General features: G+C 41.1%; 1 protein-coding gene across 1 annotated transcript in view; it reads left to right on the top strand.

Moving 5' to 3' along the window:
• Nucleotides 1–15,961, top strand: part of ube2f (ubiquitin-conjugating enzyme E2F (putative)) — a 36,460-nt gene that overhangs the window by 7,484 nt on the left and 13,015 nt on the right. The window contains exons 5-9 of the mRNA XM_079170336.1: nt 5,881–5,948; nt 8,170–8,240; nt 8,501–8,558; nt 13,486–13,518; nt 14,402–14,464. Coding sequence (XP_079026462.1) covers nt 5,881–5,948; nt 8,170–8,240; nt 8,501–8,558; nt 13,486–13,518; nt 14,402–14,464 — 293 coding nt within the window. The remainder of the gene's footprint in view (nt 1–5,880; nt 5,949–8,169; nt 8,241–8,500; nt 8,559–13,485; nt 13,519–14,401; nt 14,465–15,961) is intronic.

Below are 15,961 nucleotides of genomic sequence, written 5' to 3'. Positions count from 1 at the left end.
TCCAAGCTAAATGGGCCACCTGTGTAATACTGTACACACCCAGCACACTGGTGTGGGATTACCACGAGTCTCCGGAGTCTCCTCTTACCTGCTGTCTGTTCGTCAGACACACTCTCGCTCTCCGTCCTCAAGGCCAATGTCACCTTCTCACTTCAAGGAGGACACAAGCCGCACAAGAGACTGAGACAAACATGGCTCTGTGCTTGTGTGTGAGCGACGTATGGATAATAATGGACTCAGTGGATTCAAACGTTATTGTCAAACACTTTTTGGACCATATTCAGAATCAGACACCTGACACATTGTTGACTAATCTCAAATGAATTCATCTAAATCTAGTTTGTACATTTTGGCAACATTGTAACAGACTATGTGAATTGTGAACCACTTTATTTGGAGGTACAACTGAAAGTAATAATCCTGTTAGTAATCCCTTGTAACAACAGAAATGTGTGCGCACAACTCTCTGTGTGTGTGTGTGTGTGTGTGTGTGTGGGGGGGGGGGGGTTCTCCTTCAATCAGAAGATCAGCAGTCGGACCCCCAGCTCCTCCAGTCCGTTTCGATGTGTCCTTGGGCAAGACACTTGACCCCAAATTGCTCCCGTAGGAGCGCTTTGAGTGGTCGTTAGTCTAGAAAGTACGAGTCCATTTACCATTAAATTCAGCAATAAAAGTAATGCACTGGTTGTACATATCCCACAAAATATATATATTTTTTATTTATTCCACGTAATCACGAAACAAGGAAGTGTAATGACTGTCAAAACACTGAACTTTTGTCCAGGAGACCAGAAGTCACAACAATAACTGTTATTTTGAACCCAAGCCACAATCTTTTCCGAAACCTAAACAAGTAGTTTTGTCGCCTAAACCTAACTAAGTTGTTCCCCGTGACGGAGGAAGTTTATTTTGAAAATTCTTTGTGCACATTGACGAGCAGAAATTGACACGTGTTGCTGGACATTCGTAAAAATAATGCAAGAAAAAATGAGGAATCACTTTTCGTAAGATGACGAGGACTCGTTGTGCAGTTGCTAATATTACAAAATATTCCGTGTGGTTGAAGAGACCTGGTCACCGAATTTTGTCATTAGTCTTTTTATCTGGTGCGTCTTATTTTGTCTATTACATTTGTTACAAGAGAGTTTACAGAAGTCACAGAAGTCGATTTTCTGCACACTAAGATGTTAGGATATATTGATGTTTAAGTCGGTGGTGAATTCAATTAACGCTTTCAGGCCGTGTGTGTGTGTGTGTGTGTGTGTGTGCCATCCGTCTCCCTGCCACCCCAATAGGCTCTGCGTTGCCAGCTAAGTCTTTGTCAGCAAAATCTAGCAGAGAAAAGCAAAGTTCAGCAATTAGAGAGAAGATTTTGGTGTCATGTTCTTGAACAGGAGTTGATAAGGAGATTGAGTTCTCAGAGAAAGTCTTCCTCAATTATTCAGGACCTCTGTCTCCCCTGACGTCTCCCCCCCTCCCCTCTTCCCACCCTTCACTTCCTTTCTCTTGCTCTTTTCTCTTTTAGTATTTCCTACCTTGTTTAATCGCTCTCTCTCTCTCTCTCACTCTCTCACCTGCTCTCTCTGTGTTTGCCTTCCATTACATCTGGTGTTTTAACACACAGCCCTCCGTTACATGCTCATAGGAGTCATGTACAGATAGTCGGTCCTTTTCCACTGAAGAAGAAGATGCTTTAAGCTAAATGAGTTTGGAGTTTAAGCATGTCTATGTTGCAGAAAAAACAGTATATAAATCAAATAAACATTGATAATCTGCTATAATATCATCCCTCCAACATTACCACAGACCTAGACACATCAACACATACACGCATTCTTTGACTTTGATTTTTAATCGCTTGCTCGCTCTCGCTCTCTCTCTCTCACCTGCTCTCTCTGTGTTTGCCTTCCATTACATCTGGTGTTTTAACACACAGCCCTCAGTTTATCATCTTTATACTACAGCCAGGGGACCATGCTACTCTGGAGTCAGACCGAATACAGTACCTTAAGGGAAATAAGCATGTAAAAATAAATGCTCACGTAGAGTCCTCAGTGTGACCTGTGAGAGGGAAAGTCTGTGAATATATTTTTCTGTAGACCTGTCTGATTTCTCCCCTTTTCTACCAGCTGGTAGTAAAGTAATAAGACTAATCCATGAACTACATTTGATATATTTTACAGGAGAAACCAAATAAATGTAGCGGAGGTATAATAATAAAAGAAAAATAGCACCTCAAGTCATCTCGATGTGTCTCTGTAGTAGATGCAATGTGCAAGGTGTCTCGTTTTTTCTGCCGCCTTCATACTGGGCTGTCAAACTTCCTTTCCCGTTTGCAGTTTAGTAACTAGGCATTACACACACAGAAGCATTCATTTGCGGTCAGGAAAACAACAATTGCAAAGAGAACTCGCCCTCAGGATGCAGGTTGTCAAATATCTCTCATATCCAAACCAATGTAAGGTAAAGTCATCTCGACTCATGGGGAGAGTTTACAGCTCAAGGCTCACGCAAGTGCTTCTTCCTTTTTTCTTTTGTGTTTCCTTCTCTTTTTGTTCTCCACGTTTCTCACGAGAACTGCAGTTCCTCTGTTTACTTTGGATGAACAGTAGTCATAAATCATTACTCTATTTTTTTATTTTGCTACAAAAAAACCCAACAACAACTGAAAATGTGTGGGGGAATCAGTGATGTTTTTCGAGCTCTGACCAGTTGGAACACCTCTTTAGTTTCCTTTCCTTTTCCCATGCAACCGCTCTGTGTCGTGACCCCCCCGCTGCTCCGGACCCCTGTGTCTCTGAGGAATGGGGACAGCAGCAACACTCTGGGGTGAACGCATCCTCATGTGTCACAGTTTGGATTATTAGAAATGCAATAATGAAGGAAAATTGCGTCGTCTTTGTGTTTCACATGGGAACTTTTTTTCCTGCTCCATTTGCGTACGGATAATTGACGTATTGTTGTGCACATTCCTGCAGAAACCTGCAAACTTTGAGTGCGTTAGCAAAACTCTTTTGGAGAGCGGCCATATTTAAGGGTCAGCAAGAGGTCCTAGTGTGTGTTGAATGATATACATAATAGCAAAAAGTATAGTTTAGTCACGTTCAACCTTTTTTTCTAATTGAGACAAATAATATATACAACATACAGTTAAACAACATATACAGTATATATATATATATATATATATATGCGCATATCTGTTGGGAATCAATCTTCTACCAAGCAACACTTGGTAATCTGAAAAACAAAAATCAAGTTCCTCCGCCTCCTCTTGGTGCTCCTAATGGCATCCAACTCCAACTCGACCCCAAAGAAAAACAAACAAATCAGAGGAGTCTCTTCCGCAGCTGTGAATCACTGCTAGCGAAGGCCCCGATCAAATATGAATCAACATTCTTGTTACTGCGTCGCCTCAAATGTTTTCAGTAATCGTAAAACGTTCTTTCAGATAAGCTGTCACTCTTTATTGTGCTCACATTTTATGGACGTGTAATTATCTGTCAACACCAGTCATGTCCCCTGTACCTGTCACTCCACTTCACTTCTCCTTCCTACAGGGGGAAATCCCAATTATGCCAATTAATCCGGGTACGATGGCTGATTTCTTCCTCACGGGAGGTTTTTTTTCGATGCAGTTAGGTCGTCAAAATTGTTGATCCGGACGAGAACTCCGTTTACACTTTAAGTAACGGGTGTTTTCAGACTGCGTTGAAGGATGGAACACAGTCTGAAAACACCCGTATAACATATGTTATGCTAAATCATTTAACATGATTACCATGGTTACCTGATAAGCATCAGCAGAAGTAAATAAGCATCTTGTGAGAGTTTCCTTCTGGATTTGGCGCCATCTAGCGGTCTTATTATTAGTAAACTCTGGCGACAGATCCCCCTAAATGCTACACACCGTTCCTTTTACCAACTAAGTTGGTTTGAACCTTTGGGCTCCCGAACATATTATGTCTAGAATCTATTTTCCCTGAAGAGTTGGAGTTTAGTTGTTTGAATATGTGTGTGTGTCGGTGTGTGTACAGTTTACAGTGTCTTGTGACAGAAAAGACAGATTGTTCCAGTTTACTGAAGACACTCATGAATTATTTATGACCTCTGACTGTCAGAAGATGCTCTCCTTTCTTTCCCTCTTTTAGTTTGTTGCTCTCTTTTGTCCCTTTTTCTGTCCGCCCGTCGCTTGGTTGTTGACGCGTCGCTGATTCTTTCTTCATCCTCGTTTAGACTTGAAAGTTTGTTGAAGCTGTATCTCTATTTCTCACAGTGTTGTCCTCCCTCTTCTCATTTATAATACAGGGGAGGCTGTTTGTGCAGTGTTATTAAATTGGACCCCCGTCTTTGTTGCCCTGAATGGAATCTGGGTGAGGTTTAGATAGCCCTCTTACAAAGGCCTTATCTCAAATTGCCCAGTGTTTGAGTACGAGGGGGGGGGGGGGCTGCTTGCCTTCATGCCAGTTATAAATTGAAACCGTTTGCTCTGAAACACAGTTGTAAGTGTTATTAATACCATGTCAGCAGCATTGAAATGACTGTGGTATCTTTATTGTTTTGTACATTTGAATTGCATATTATTTTAAGGTGTAAATCAGACGTTTGCCTCTCCACATATGTGAACGAGACGGTTTGAAATATAGCACAGATGTGCATTTTGGTATGTGGTCCATGTTCGACAGCTGAGCTACTTATTTCGAGACAACACACGGCTCATCATCTGTCTCTCACTTTCTTGAGTTCAATCAGAAGTTGCCAAGAGTATCAGTCTACCTGTGTGAGCTCTAACAGGCAGTTATTTTCTTTCTGTCCAAATCTGATGTCCAACTTGTCCTCCTCTGGTCCCTGAAAGAGCTGCAGCCAGATATATAAACTGGTCAAACAAATGTCGCAGCAAATCGACGAAGAAATATCAAAATTGATGAGGTGTGTGCATGAGTGATCTCGTACATGCTCTCCATGTGGCCCTCTCTGCATCTGTCCTGGTCCACTAGTGTAGGGTATTAGGTGTGTCTGCGTGAAACGTCGTCAGCCATTACGAGATGGAAACGGAGGATTAAGCCAGCGTTGTGTTTTGACCTACAGGTGCCCTCATTTACTCTCCTGTCACACACTCATTGATCTTGGTTGAGCTGGTCGAGAGAGACGCAACGCATTTCAGGCAGACCAATTTGGCAAATCAAATACGAGCTTGTACTCATTCTAAATAGATTACTTTGTGACTTTATTCTAATATTAATCTTGCAATTGTACAGATGGATTGTTAATATTCAAACTTGACTTCGAGGATCGTTTTTCATCTGCTCTCCGGTACTTTTAGCAGCACAGCGACACGGACCCGTTATCATTTATCGTTAGAAGCATGGACTTCAATCTTCTACCCAAACCGGTTCATAATTTCTGCTTTTGCTTCTCATTGAAGAAAATATGATACTTTGCCGTTTCAAGATGCATTTTCTGGGATGTCCTCATTGCCAGAAGAACCTGTGCACTCTAAACTGCAGTGTTTATGAACGTGTGGGAAACATGAAAACCAAGTGAAACTATCGACTCATCTGCTCCTTTGGCTATTTTCCAGTTTTACAAGCTAATCTCAGGCTGCTTTGAACAACTATTGTCTTTTGGGTTTAGGTCTTTGTGTTAGAGATTAGGTCTTAAAGCTTTTTTTTATCTTTTGTTTTTTTCACTGGATGATACTTATTTCAGAAAGTCTCCGACATGTTTTAAACCCTGATCAGCAGTGTATGACAACAATTGAAGGCCCTGTTTCTACAGACATGTATAAATTGGAGTGTCATTAAACTTAACCTGTAATGTAATGTGTGTAGATTATTGAAAACCCTTGTCCTCTGTCTGTCTCCCTCCGCCTTCTTCCAGATGAGGGTTACTACCAAAGTGGAAGGTTTCAGTTTGAAATAGACGTCCCCGAAGCCTATAACATGGTGGTGAGTGGTCCAGTTATTTCTCATTTGTGTGTCTGCTTGTGTGTCTGCATGCCCACCTGTGTATCTGTGTCATCAGCATCAGTCGGCAGATTCCTCTTGTGGACCGTGAAAATAACGACTCCAAATTTGCCGTCGGATGTGGTCTGTTATGTTCTGTCCTGCTGATTTGTGCATGAATTCAGTTCAAATAATGAACTAAAAATATGTGCATGGCGTTCTAAAAATCCCATTTCCTTTCATTAAAGTTCATACAGGAATGTCAGGGTACCGAGCAATAGATTTTTCTATTCTCTGCGTGAAAGCTCTGCAGAATACACTGCATCATTTTTCCACCTGACCTTCACAGGTTGAAGATCCTCTGTTCACCTTTTTCTTTATCTGTTAGCCTGTTAATTCTTGATACACAGGCTTAACTCCCAATGCCAGCTTGTGTGTGTGTGTGTGTGTGTGTGTGTGTGTGTCTGTGAATCTGTCTTTTGTTGGTGTCTCTATGTATTCTTCGTCTTTTATCACACACGCACTCACATACTGTTTCCTCTAAATGCAGCCACCTGTTGCCGTTTTATGGCGCCTGCCACAGAATGATAAATAATAAGCATTCAATCATGAAAGGTTAATCGATTCATGAAGGAAGACCTCGCGGTGTTCAAGTGGAGAGTTGCTCCTGTGGGAGCAATGTTTCTAGACAGAAATGTTCAGCAGCATTCCTCATCAGTCGGGCCTATTACAGCTTATTAGCATAATGTTAGATGTAATGCGCTTAAATTGCACAAAAATATAGTTTGTGGAAGGAATGAGTCCTAAATCCTGGATAGGACGCAGCATTTTTGTACTTCCGGCTCCCTCGTCTGGAAGTCTGTTTTTGGTTAGATGCCAGAAATAAGGTTTGTTTTACGAAATAAAGCTAGCCGCTAAATACCACTTTCTCGTTTTTTTGAGAAGCTTTGACATGTCTTAAAAAAGGCAGTTGTTTACAAGTCGCTAACGGAGACTACTAAACATCATCACACCAAACACTGGGCCGCCTTTACAGCCTTGTAGTGTGTACTTGCGCTCATGTGACTGTGGTGTAGTTCATTTATAGCCTAACGTTAGCTTTTTACTCCTGCTGATTGTGTTCACCCTTCAAAAATCATTGAAGTGCTGTTGATTTGTGAAGATTATCTCGCTGAACAAGACGTGTGTTTGCCAGAGATAATTTTCTGCAATGATCCAAAAGCCAATGGAAATTGGCTTTTCCATTGGCTTTATGTCGAGGGAACCACTGTGACGCTAACTTCCAGGTTGGCCTACAATACGTCATCCCTGCAGCTCTCTATAGTTAAAGCGAGCTAGGGGAACGATACCCGTTTACTCTGCTAGTGATTATAGAGACTAATTATTACAGCAGGTGAGTCTTACTAAAGACATCAAATCAGTCGACAAAGGCAGTGGAATCTTTTAGAAATGTGGTACAGTTGGGTTTCTATGCATCAAGTTAACCCAAAAAAATGTTGAGTTTGTTTTGGGATGACGATTTTGAGGATCGTATTACTGCAGCAGGGTATCAATAGGATTGTTAACATATATTCCTTTGTTTCAGCCACATGGTGAAGTCCCAACATAGTCATTTTACAATAGCTTGTGTGGCTTATACTAATCAGGAAAACTGACTTTTGTGTTTCTGCTATTGCAGTATGCAACGCTAATATTCAAAGATGTTATTGTTTAAGCTTATGAGTCCAGTCATACTGGATGTCTTCGCAGATTTGTAAAAAGTACATTTTATTGTAAATGTGCAGATATTTTGAAACACGTAAGTCTGCCTTCCCCAATCTGAAAATTGTCTCACTAAAAGTGTAAAGCCCAAAAGCACAGTGGGACATGGAGCATATGCAGACTCAGAAGGCACAGAAGCGTCCATATTGACCAACAACAGTGAATACACCATGTGTAGACACTGGCCTGAGTTTTGAAGGCTCCTTTATTTGACTGCTCACCACTTAAGAATCTCACAAAAACAGAGAAAATGGGAAAACAATTTTTTACAGGAATATTTAAGCCACATCACCAGAGAGGCAAATACTGTAGTTTCTTTAATTTATTTGTTGTATTGCCTTGTTGCCTCTCCTTGGCCAAATGTCTATTTGTGTGTCTACATGGTTGACAATACCAATGAATTGGTCAAATTAAATCATTAAGCAAATACAAATGTCTCTCCCCTGTCTTGCTCATGTTTCAGCCTCCTAAAGTGAGATGTCTGACCAGAATATGGCATCCTAACATCACAGAGACTGGAGAGATCTGCTTGAGGTAATGCTTCCTACACATGTTATGTTACATTATTGGTCTTCCTGCTAAGAAGTGGATGGAAACCGTAAATATACAGTATTCCCTAAGCTAGACATCCCTTCTCACCCAGATACAGCTGTGTCACAGCTTTTATATACATGGGTCTTTGAGTTTGTAACCTTTGGCGTTGCATGAGGGCAACAACGTACGATGACAAGCTGCCACAAAGTGACTTTGATAACATACAAGTATTGCTCTGTTTATTTTTTATTTTATTTCAGCTTATTGCGGGAACACTCTATTGATGGTACAGGCTGGGCCCCCACTAGAACTTTACAGGTAAATGAATTGTATTTATTCAAAAGAATGTATCTTTATTGAAGAAAAAGCAATAGGAACCCTTCGGCTATGTTTCTGGGGTTCTTCGGTGTAACCAGCGAATATCCGGGCCAAGACTTCTTCTTCCGTACGCCGCTCATTGTAAACAGTCCAATTAGCAACCTGAGATGCTAATTCATTGTTCGGATTGTTTCAAAAGCAAAAGTGGCCAGTTTACAAGTTCATTTTAAACCAATAATAGGCAAAATCATCGTCAGTCGATAGCCGATGGGTTCCCAGATTTCATTTCATCCAATGCGTTCCGCTTTTTTTGCTCCCAGCACGGACTGTTTACGGTACACACAAGCTACAAACGGTACCCAGAATGCTTCCGATGCCCAAATCTTGTCCTGTTGCCCACAGATTCTGCAGAATGCATATGAATGCAGAATCTAAAGATGAAACAACATGTGACTCTCTTGAAGAACTTTTTTTACGATGGGCATTTTTTTTCTGGACTGTTAAATGATGAAATGTCATCATTTTGTGTATTTAACTTGTTACAGTCAGAAAGTGATACACATCTGATGAAAATGAAACCCCTTTAAAAAGTTATTGTAAGAACTGTAATAGTATTATCAAGTGCTCATTATCGGTACTCTGTCTCGGCAAGTGCTCAAATGTAAGTACTTGAAAATAATGGGTAATGGGGCACGTCTGCTATCACTATTCAAGATTTGACTAAAATGACCTTTGATGGCAACTGTGGAACTGAATGTAGTTATACGGTGAAGATCTACCTTCCATGAATAATTTCGACTTAAGCATTCTGATCCAATCTACGCCTGACTGTGCTTCTCTGCAGGGAGGCAGAGCCAGATCAACATTCCTCTCAGTCACTGCACTGGGGTAAACTAAAAGGATTTAAGTTATAATAACAGAAATGTGCTTAAATATATTTTTACATTTATAGAACTGCATGTACAATATTTTAACACTTGAATAAACAATAATCAAATGCAGAGACAGTTATTTACCAATATGTTAGCAGTAGTTACATTTACACAGTCTTACATTTACAACCGGCCCTTTGAGGGCGACCGTGATGCTGATGTGGCCCAGAGTGAAAATGAGTTTGATACCCCCAGTCTAGAGGGTCATCCAGTAAATGCTTTTAAACCACTTGAGTTTCCTGCCAAGACCTAGTTTTAAGGGTTTGTTTCAATCCAGGTTACCCCTCTCCTTTTTCCTTGTTTCTGGTGTTGTCTGCAAACATTAGCATACTTGTGGGGTCTTCTTTCTCGGCTTTCAGAAGAAGCCGTAGCCTTCCTGTACAGAATGAAGAACACATTTCATGTAATTAAAAACTGTCAAACTAAAGTTGAAGCTATTGTAATGTCATCATGACGGGTTCAGTATCCCCATACCCCTGAACACATCATGTTGCACTCTGCATGATGTCATCACGTGATACAGCAAGGAAAACAGGCATTAAAAGTTTAGCTCAAAATCAAATTGCTTTGTCATAACCAGTTATTTTGATATGAAGTAAAATCAGGCTCCAATGTGATAGTCTGTCTGTGGTCAGATCCAATGTTCAGCTGGAGTGGTTGCATTTGCAGACACTTTAATTAATGGTGCTACTGGAACCTTTGTGTCATGTCTTCAATTTTGTTTATGTTAACATCACATAAAAAAAGGGACGGCAATAGATACATATCTAAAACGTGAATTGGTTTGTGTGTGTAAAGGAAATTGCCTGGTCGCTTATTACATTTTTACTATCCCAAAAATATGTAGTTCTTCACTAAATCATTGGTATCTACAAGGATGGGATTAACAGGTTGAAAGGTAACATTAAAGTAAACCCATTTTATCCTCCCATAACAAATTATTGTAATGCAAGTGTTGATGGTTTGATTTTACGCAACATTTACGTTGTTGTCCCGATAGAAACCGTCTTACTGGATTTAGGTCTGAGTTTATAACACCAACTCTTTCGCGGGAAATCAATTAATTCCAGTAACAATCGCTTCACTGAAGTGAATCTGTGCTTATGTTCCGCGTAGAGTTCAACTCTGATGAGCTTTAACATGCAAGTTTCCGCCGTTTAGCAATAGTTTTGACAGTGGTGTCCTCTGAGAGTATGAAGATCAACTTTCACACCAGGCATTCAGACACAAACAAGAAGATGCTAATGACAGCTAAGGGGTGGAATGAGTTCAAGAAATAACACCAACTGAGCATTGTAAAAAAGAAAATGTTACGTGGTGTGAATGTTTATGTGGTTGGCTCTTTTCCTGGGAAATGGATTTGCTTGTGTCAACAACCACTTGTTTTGCCAAAGAACACTTGTGTGGTTTACTGTGAAAGGTAGGATGGTGACAAAATGTGGTGATTTTGCTCTGAAAAACACACAGATGGCTTGTCACCGATGAAATATTCAAGTCTCAGTTGTGTATTGTTTTGAATACTTCTCTTCCAACAGGAAACTGAAACTGAAATCCATTGATTGGAAGAAATCGCTGTGAGGAAAGCAGCTTTGCATACAGACTATGTGCTCATCTTCCAGTGTGTTTGTGTTCATTATAGCAACACTATCCAGTGAGCACACAGTCAGGCTCATTAGACACACTCTCTGGCATTGTAGCGTTCATGTAATAGGCCCAAAATGCATTTGTGCAACGCTTCACCTTTGAAATAGATGAATTAAAGCTGCCGTATCTGCTCGCTGTAAAAGTGGAGAGGAAATAAATTGGACATTTTAACCTCCTGTGTTTCTAATTTTCTGGTGCAACGAAGCAGTTCTGCACATTGAACACAGCCCGGTTAAGGCGGGACTATTGAGGCATGGTGTTCTGTATAAAAGGAACAGAGACAGAACGGCGGGACAGAGTTCTTCCCCCTGTTAAACCGGCGGAGAAGATGGTAACGGAGCCGAATCGACGTCTGTGTAAAAGATAGAATTGGTACGCTGTTTCAGTACGCGTCGCGCCTCTTCCTCTCACGTAGCTTATAGCCCACGGTTCTGTTTGCATTGCGGTTTTTGGGTCACGGTTGTTGTTTTGGTTCTGTTTTTGTTTTTGTGCATTAGGGAGAAGAAAGACAAACATTTCCACTGGGTTTGATCTACAAAATATATTAATATGGTCATATAAAACTAGTAATGACAGATATTTCTATATTATATGAAGCCATAACACAGATTTGTATAATAAGGCAGGCTACTTTATGGTCAAGTAGGCCTACGTTCAGGTAATTGCCTCTTCTAGTATGTCTCCTCATCAAATATTTAGCTGCTTTTTTAACAACGGTGGTTCAACAAGACCACTGTTTGGTTTGTACGCCATTGAACATTTTTTTAATTTCCGGTTTGGTTTTGCTTCCTTAGCAGCTTAATGTTGGCATGCTATCTAAAATCAGTAGTAGCCTTGGGGAGTTCACCTCGGACGGAGAGCACGCAGACCTTTTGATGTCGCTCATAGATGTGTTGTCTTGGCTCTTTGGCCCGTGTCTGACAGTTGGTGGATGTTTGTTTCATGCTCCTGGTCCGAGTTTAGCACAGCCCATCGTTGTTTACTTAAATGCAGACGTGCACGTGGTCGGTCACATGAGGGTGTCGGGTTCACGAGTGGGGTCAGCGAGCGCACCAAATAGTGTTTGGAGAACAAAAGCAAGTGCAAAAAGCTGCGAGTCAGAAAGGATTGTGGGAGTTTTTCGAGTGGGTGATGATGTCCCTCTTCTGTCGCCACTCTCCTCCACTTCAACGCTTCTACACTGCATGAATTAGCCTGGCGGCTGGCGGACTTCTCCTCACTCACAGCCCTTGTGTTGTCTTTTGATTGTTTATGGGCTGGGATGTTTCACTGCAGCTCACAAACGACCTTCTGAAGATTATACCTCAGCTTTTTAGAAATGAGGCCTCTGATAACAGGCTGACTGTAATACAAGTTGGTGATTAGTGTGGTTGCAGTACACAAGGGATGTAACAATGGAATGTTTTTTTTTTTGTTTGTTTGTTAATTAAATGTATCACAATGTACCAAGGAGACGGGAACGGAGAAAAAGCAATACATTGTTCTTTGTGTTGGGTTCAGTCGGGAGTTATTTTACATTTCCTTTGCTTGTATCACACTTAGCAAACAGACATTTTTGCTACCTCAAAGATTCATTTCACTATGTAAATGAAATACATATTTGTGTGTGGAATGAGCGAAACATAACTGAATAGAATCCCTGAAATCATTATCTTGAAATCCTCGATCGGCGCACCCGCTGACTGTTTGCAGCTGCTCCCAGTGAAATACATCGGCCCTTATTAGTTGTTCTCTGTTACATTCCGCCAGCATGTCACTGCTGCTCTTAGCTGGGATTTCACTTGTTCCTCGAAGTAGAAAGCAGGTGGATAATAAAAGTCACAAGGCTACAGTAAAAAAAAAAGAAGAAGAAAAAAGGCTATTATGGTGCCGTGTTTGTTTTTCCTTACACAGAACCCTGCAGCCTGTAGCTCCTGTGTGAGCTGCTGTAGAATCGCAGCCTGTATGTTACGGCGGTACATTAAAGAGTCTCATGGCTCCTGCAGACAGGATTCAGGGATTTGATGATTTTCAACTTCGGTGCTTCTGTGCCTCTGCTTTGAACAGATCTTTCTTTTAACCATACGACTAAAAGGAATTTATAATAATATTAAATTGCCCTCCCACGAAATTCTGAGTGAATATTTGCTTCTTTCATACTTTATGTATTCCAAGTGTATTCACAAGATTGGTGTAATCATATAATATACAAGATATACTGTATCCATACGATCTAATAAAGTAAGAATTAAGACTTTTTTTATTGTTGGTCTAATTGTACTGGGCTCCTCTGTGAAGTGTGTGTTTCCATGAATATATAGAAACTGTGATACTATTTGATCATTCATATTTTTCCATTTGTTTTTTTCCAGGACATTGTCTGGGGATTGAACTCCTTGTTTACTGTAAGTTGTGCTTGTTTTTATTAACATGGCTTTGTTGTTAGAAACTGAACTTCCTACAAATACATTTTGATTTGTCACCACACTTATCTCTCTTTACAGCTGTAATAAGTTAAATTATCTTTCTCAGTATGAAGAGCTATTTGAGGTGATAAGGGAAAATAAAAACCAAATTGATTGCACAATATGCTTGTGGAAATTCACCCCCAGCTGGTTCTGGGTTTCTCATTAAATGGAATGGAGGATATGCTAAATTAGACAATAATATACATTTTAGTTTCAATAGTTTGACTAAACATTTTGGATGCAGCTGAGTAAGCAGCTGAAAGTAAAGACATTATTTAGTTTACTCCAAAATATGCACACCCTGCTAATTGCAAGCTTGCATTAGTCTAACATCGAGCGCATTTCGAAAGCATCCGCCCTTCCCCTGAGTTCCTCAGTGTGTCTGTGGTGATAATGGGGACGGTAATCTGCATTGATGTGCGGTCATGCCCTAAATCTTACCTCATAATCAGGAAACAACCTCTCAGGCCATCCGTCTTTTAAAAAAAAATCTTTTATCTCTCTAACAGCGCTCCGCATCTTGCATTAGTTGCGCGTGGCATCACCTCAGCATAATTATAATGTTTTGTTGCTGCAGTTGCAGAATCCGGGGTGACATTGCAGACAGCAAATAGTGCTTAGGTGGGCAATATCTCCTTTTTTTTGTGTTACAATTGGGGGGGGAAATGTGACCCACACATAGAAGTATTGAACTTTGCAAAGATCTTCTATTCATGATCATTCACTTGTGGGTTCACACTCTGTACCTTTTCTCTCTCTCCCCTCCTCTCCTCCTCTCCTCCTCTCCTCTCCTCTCCTCCTCTCCCCTCCTCTCCTCCAGGACCTGTTGAACTTCGATGACCCTTTGAACATCGATGCGGCGGAACATCATCTGAGAGACAAGGTGAGGCTTCACTGGCACATTCAGGGTGATCGTATCTATAATTCTGTTTCATCGCCGGGCACAAATTCAGTGCCAAACGGTGACTGCAGTCATTGACATGCAGACGGTTCACTTGCGAAGCCTCCCCATCGCGTCTCAGATATGCTTATAGTCTCCATAATCATATTCATACCTTCAGCCCGCATAGAAAATATATCGGGAATAGGACACACAGCTGCTGCTGAAGCTATGCTACTTTCTTTTGTAGGTGGGATTATGTGATATTCACTTGAGAGTGCTTTAATCCGGTATAGTGGGCTGAAGAGCACACAGCAGCCTCTCAGCAGAGGATGGCTGTGACTGTGGTAGATATATATTTTTTAACATAAGAACTTTAATTCTGGACCTCGGCAGTAGACAGCAGACTCTACAATCTGTGAGTCGAATCAGCACACTCAAGCTGTTAGTTTGTGTGTGTGTTTTTTGTGGAACTTTAGTGATACTTTCTCTTGCACTTATACAGCACCTTTCTAGTCTTCCAACCACTCTAAGCGCTGTACACTACATGCAGGGCTGGGCAATGGTTCAATATCATATTGATAGTGTGATATGAGGCTATACTGTATATGCGGTTCGATTTTGGATACGGTAATATACGGCATAGCTGTTGTCTTTTCCTGGTTTTAAAGGCTGCATTACTGATCATCTGTATTATTGCCTTTACCCACTTAGTCATTGTATCCACATCTCATTGTGTAAATATTGTGTAACGGCACCGATGGTCCACCCTACAAGATAGTAGCAATATTGATATCGAGGTATTTGATCAAAACAATTGATCCCCCCCCCCCCCCACACACACACGCATACACACACACACAACCAAACACACTGCTGGCACAGACTTATGGAGCAATTCGGGGTTCAGTTTGGCATTTGGACCGGAGGAGCCGGGCATCGAATGTGTGATCTTTTCCGAATGGTAGACCGGTAGACAAGATGTTTCAAAAAGATAGGCAGCCCGGCTAATTGATAGTGAACCTCCGTTCTTCATCGGTGTCAGAAAGTGGGGAAACCGATGTTCTCAGTGTTTCTCTCGCAGTAATTGCTTTCCTGGATTGCCGACCAAACTAACGCGACTCTGCAGGGAGCCTGCTGACCGGGGTAATAGTTGTTAGTTGAGCCTGAGTTGAGGCGAGCTGAAAGCCTTTTTTAAAATGTACAGCGTTTGACCTTTGGCACTTTGCGCGTACCCATTCCCATGATGCATTGGGATGCACCCAGCAGTGCGTGATAATGGTCACCATGTGACCCCCATTAGATGTGAAAGAGTTTTTGTGTTGTGAGAGGGAGAGAGAGTGCACAAGAAATGATTTCTGGTTTGTGGCCATGATTGTTTAGATGAGTCAATGGACCCAGATGAAGGAGGAGATTGTCAACTGGGAGCCTTTCATGGCATTTTTAGAAACCCATAATTATTTGTTAGTGAGCCAAAGCTTTTTACAAATTTCTCTGCGC

This window comes from Pholis gunnellus (genome assembly GCF_910591455.1).
Source record: "Pholis gunnellus genome assembly, chromosome: 12".
Lineage (NCBI taxonomy): Eukaryota > Metazoa > Chordata > Actinopteri > Perciformes > Pholidae > Pholis > Pholis gunnellus.
Note: the sequence above shows the minus strand (reverse complement) of the source record. Positions and strands in the feature narration are given on the sequence as shown.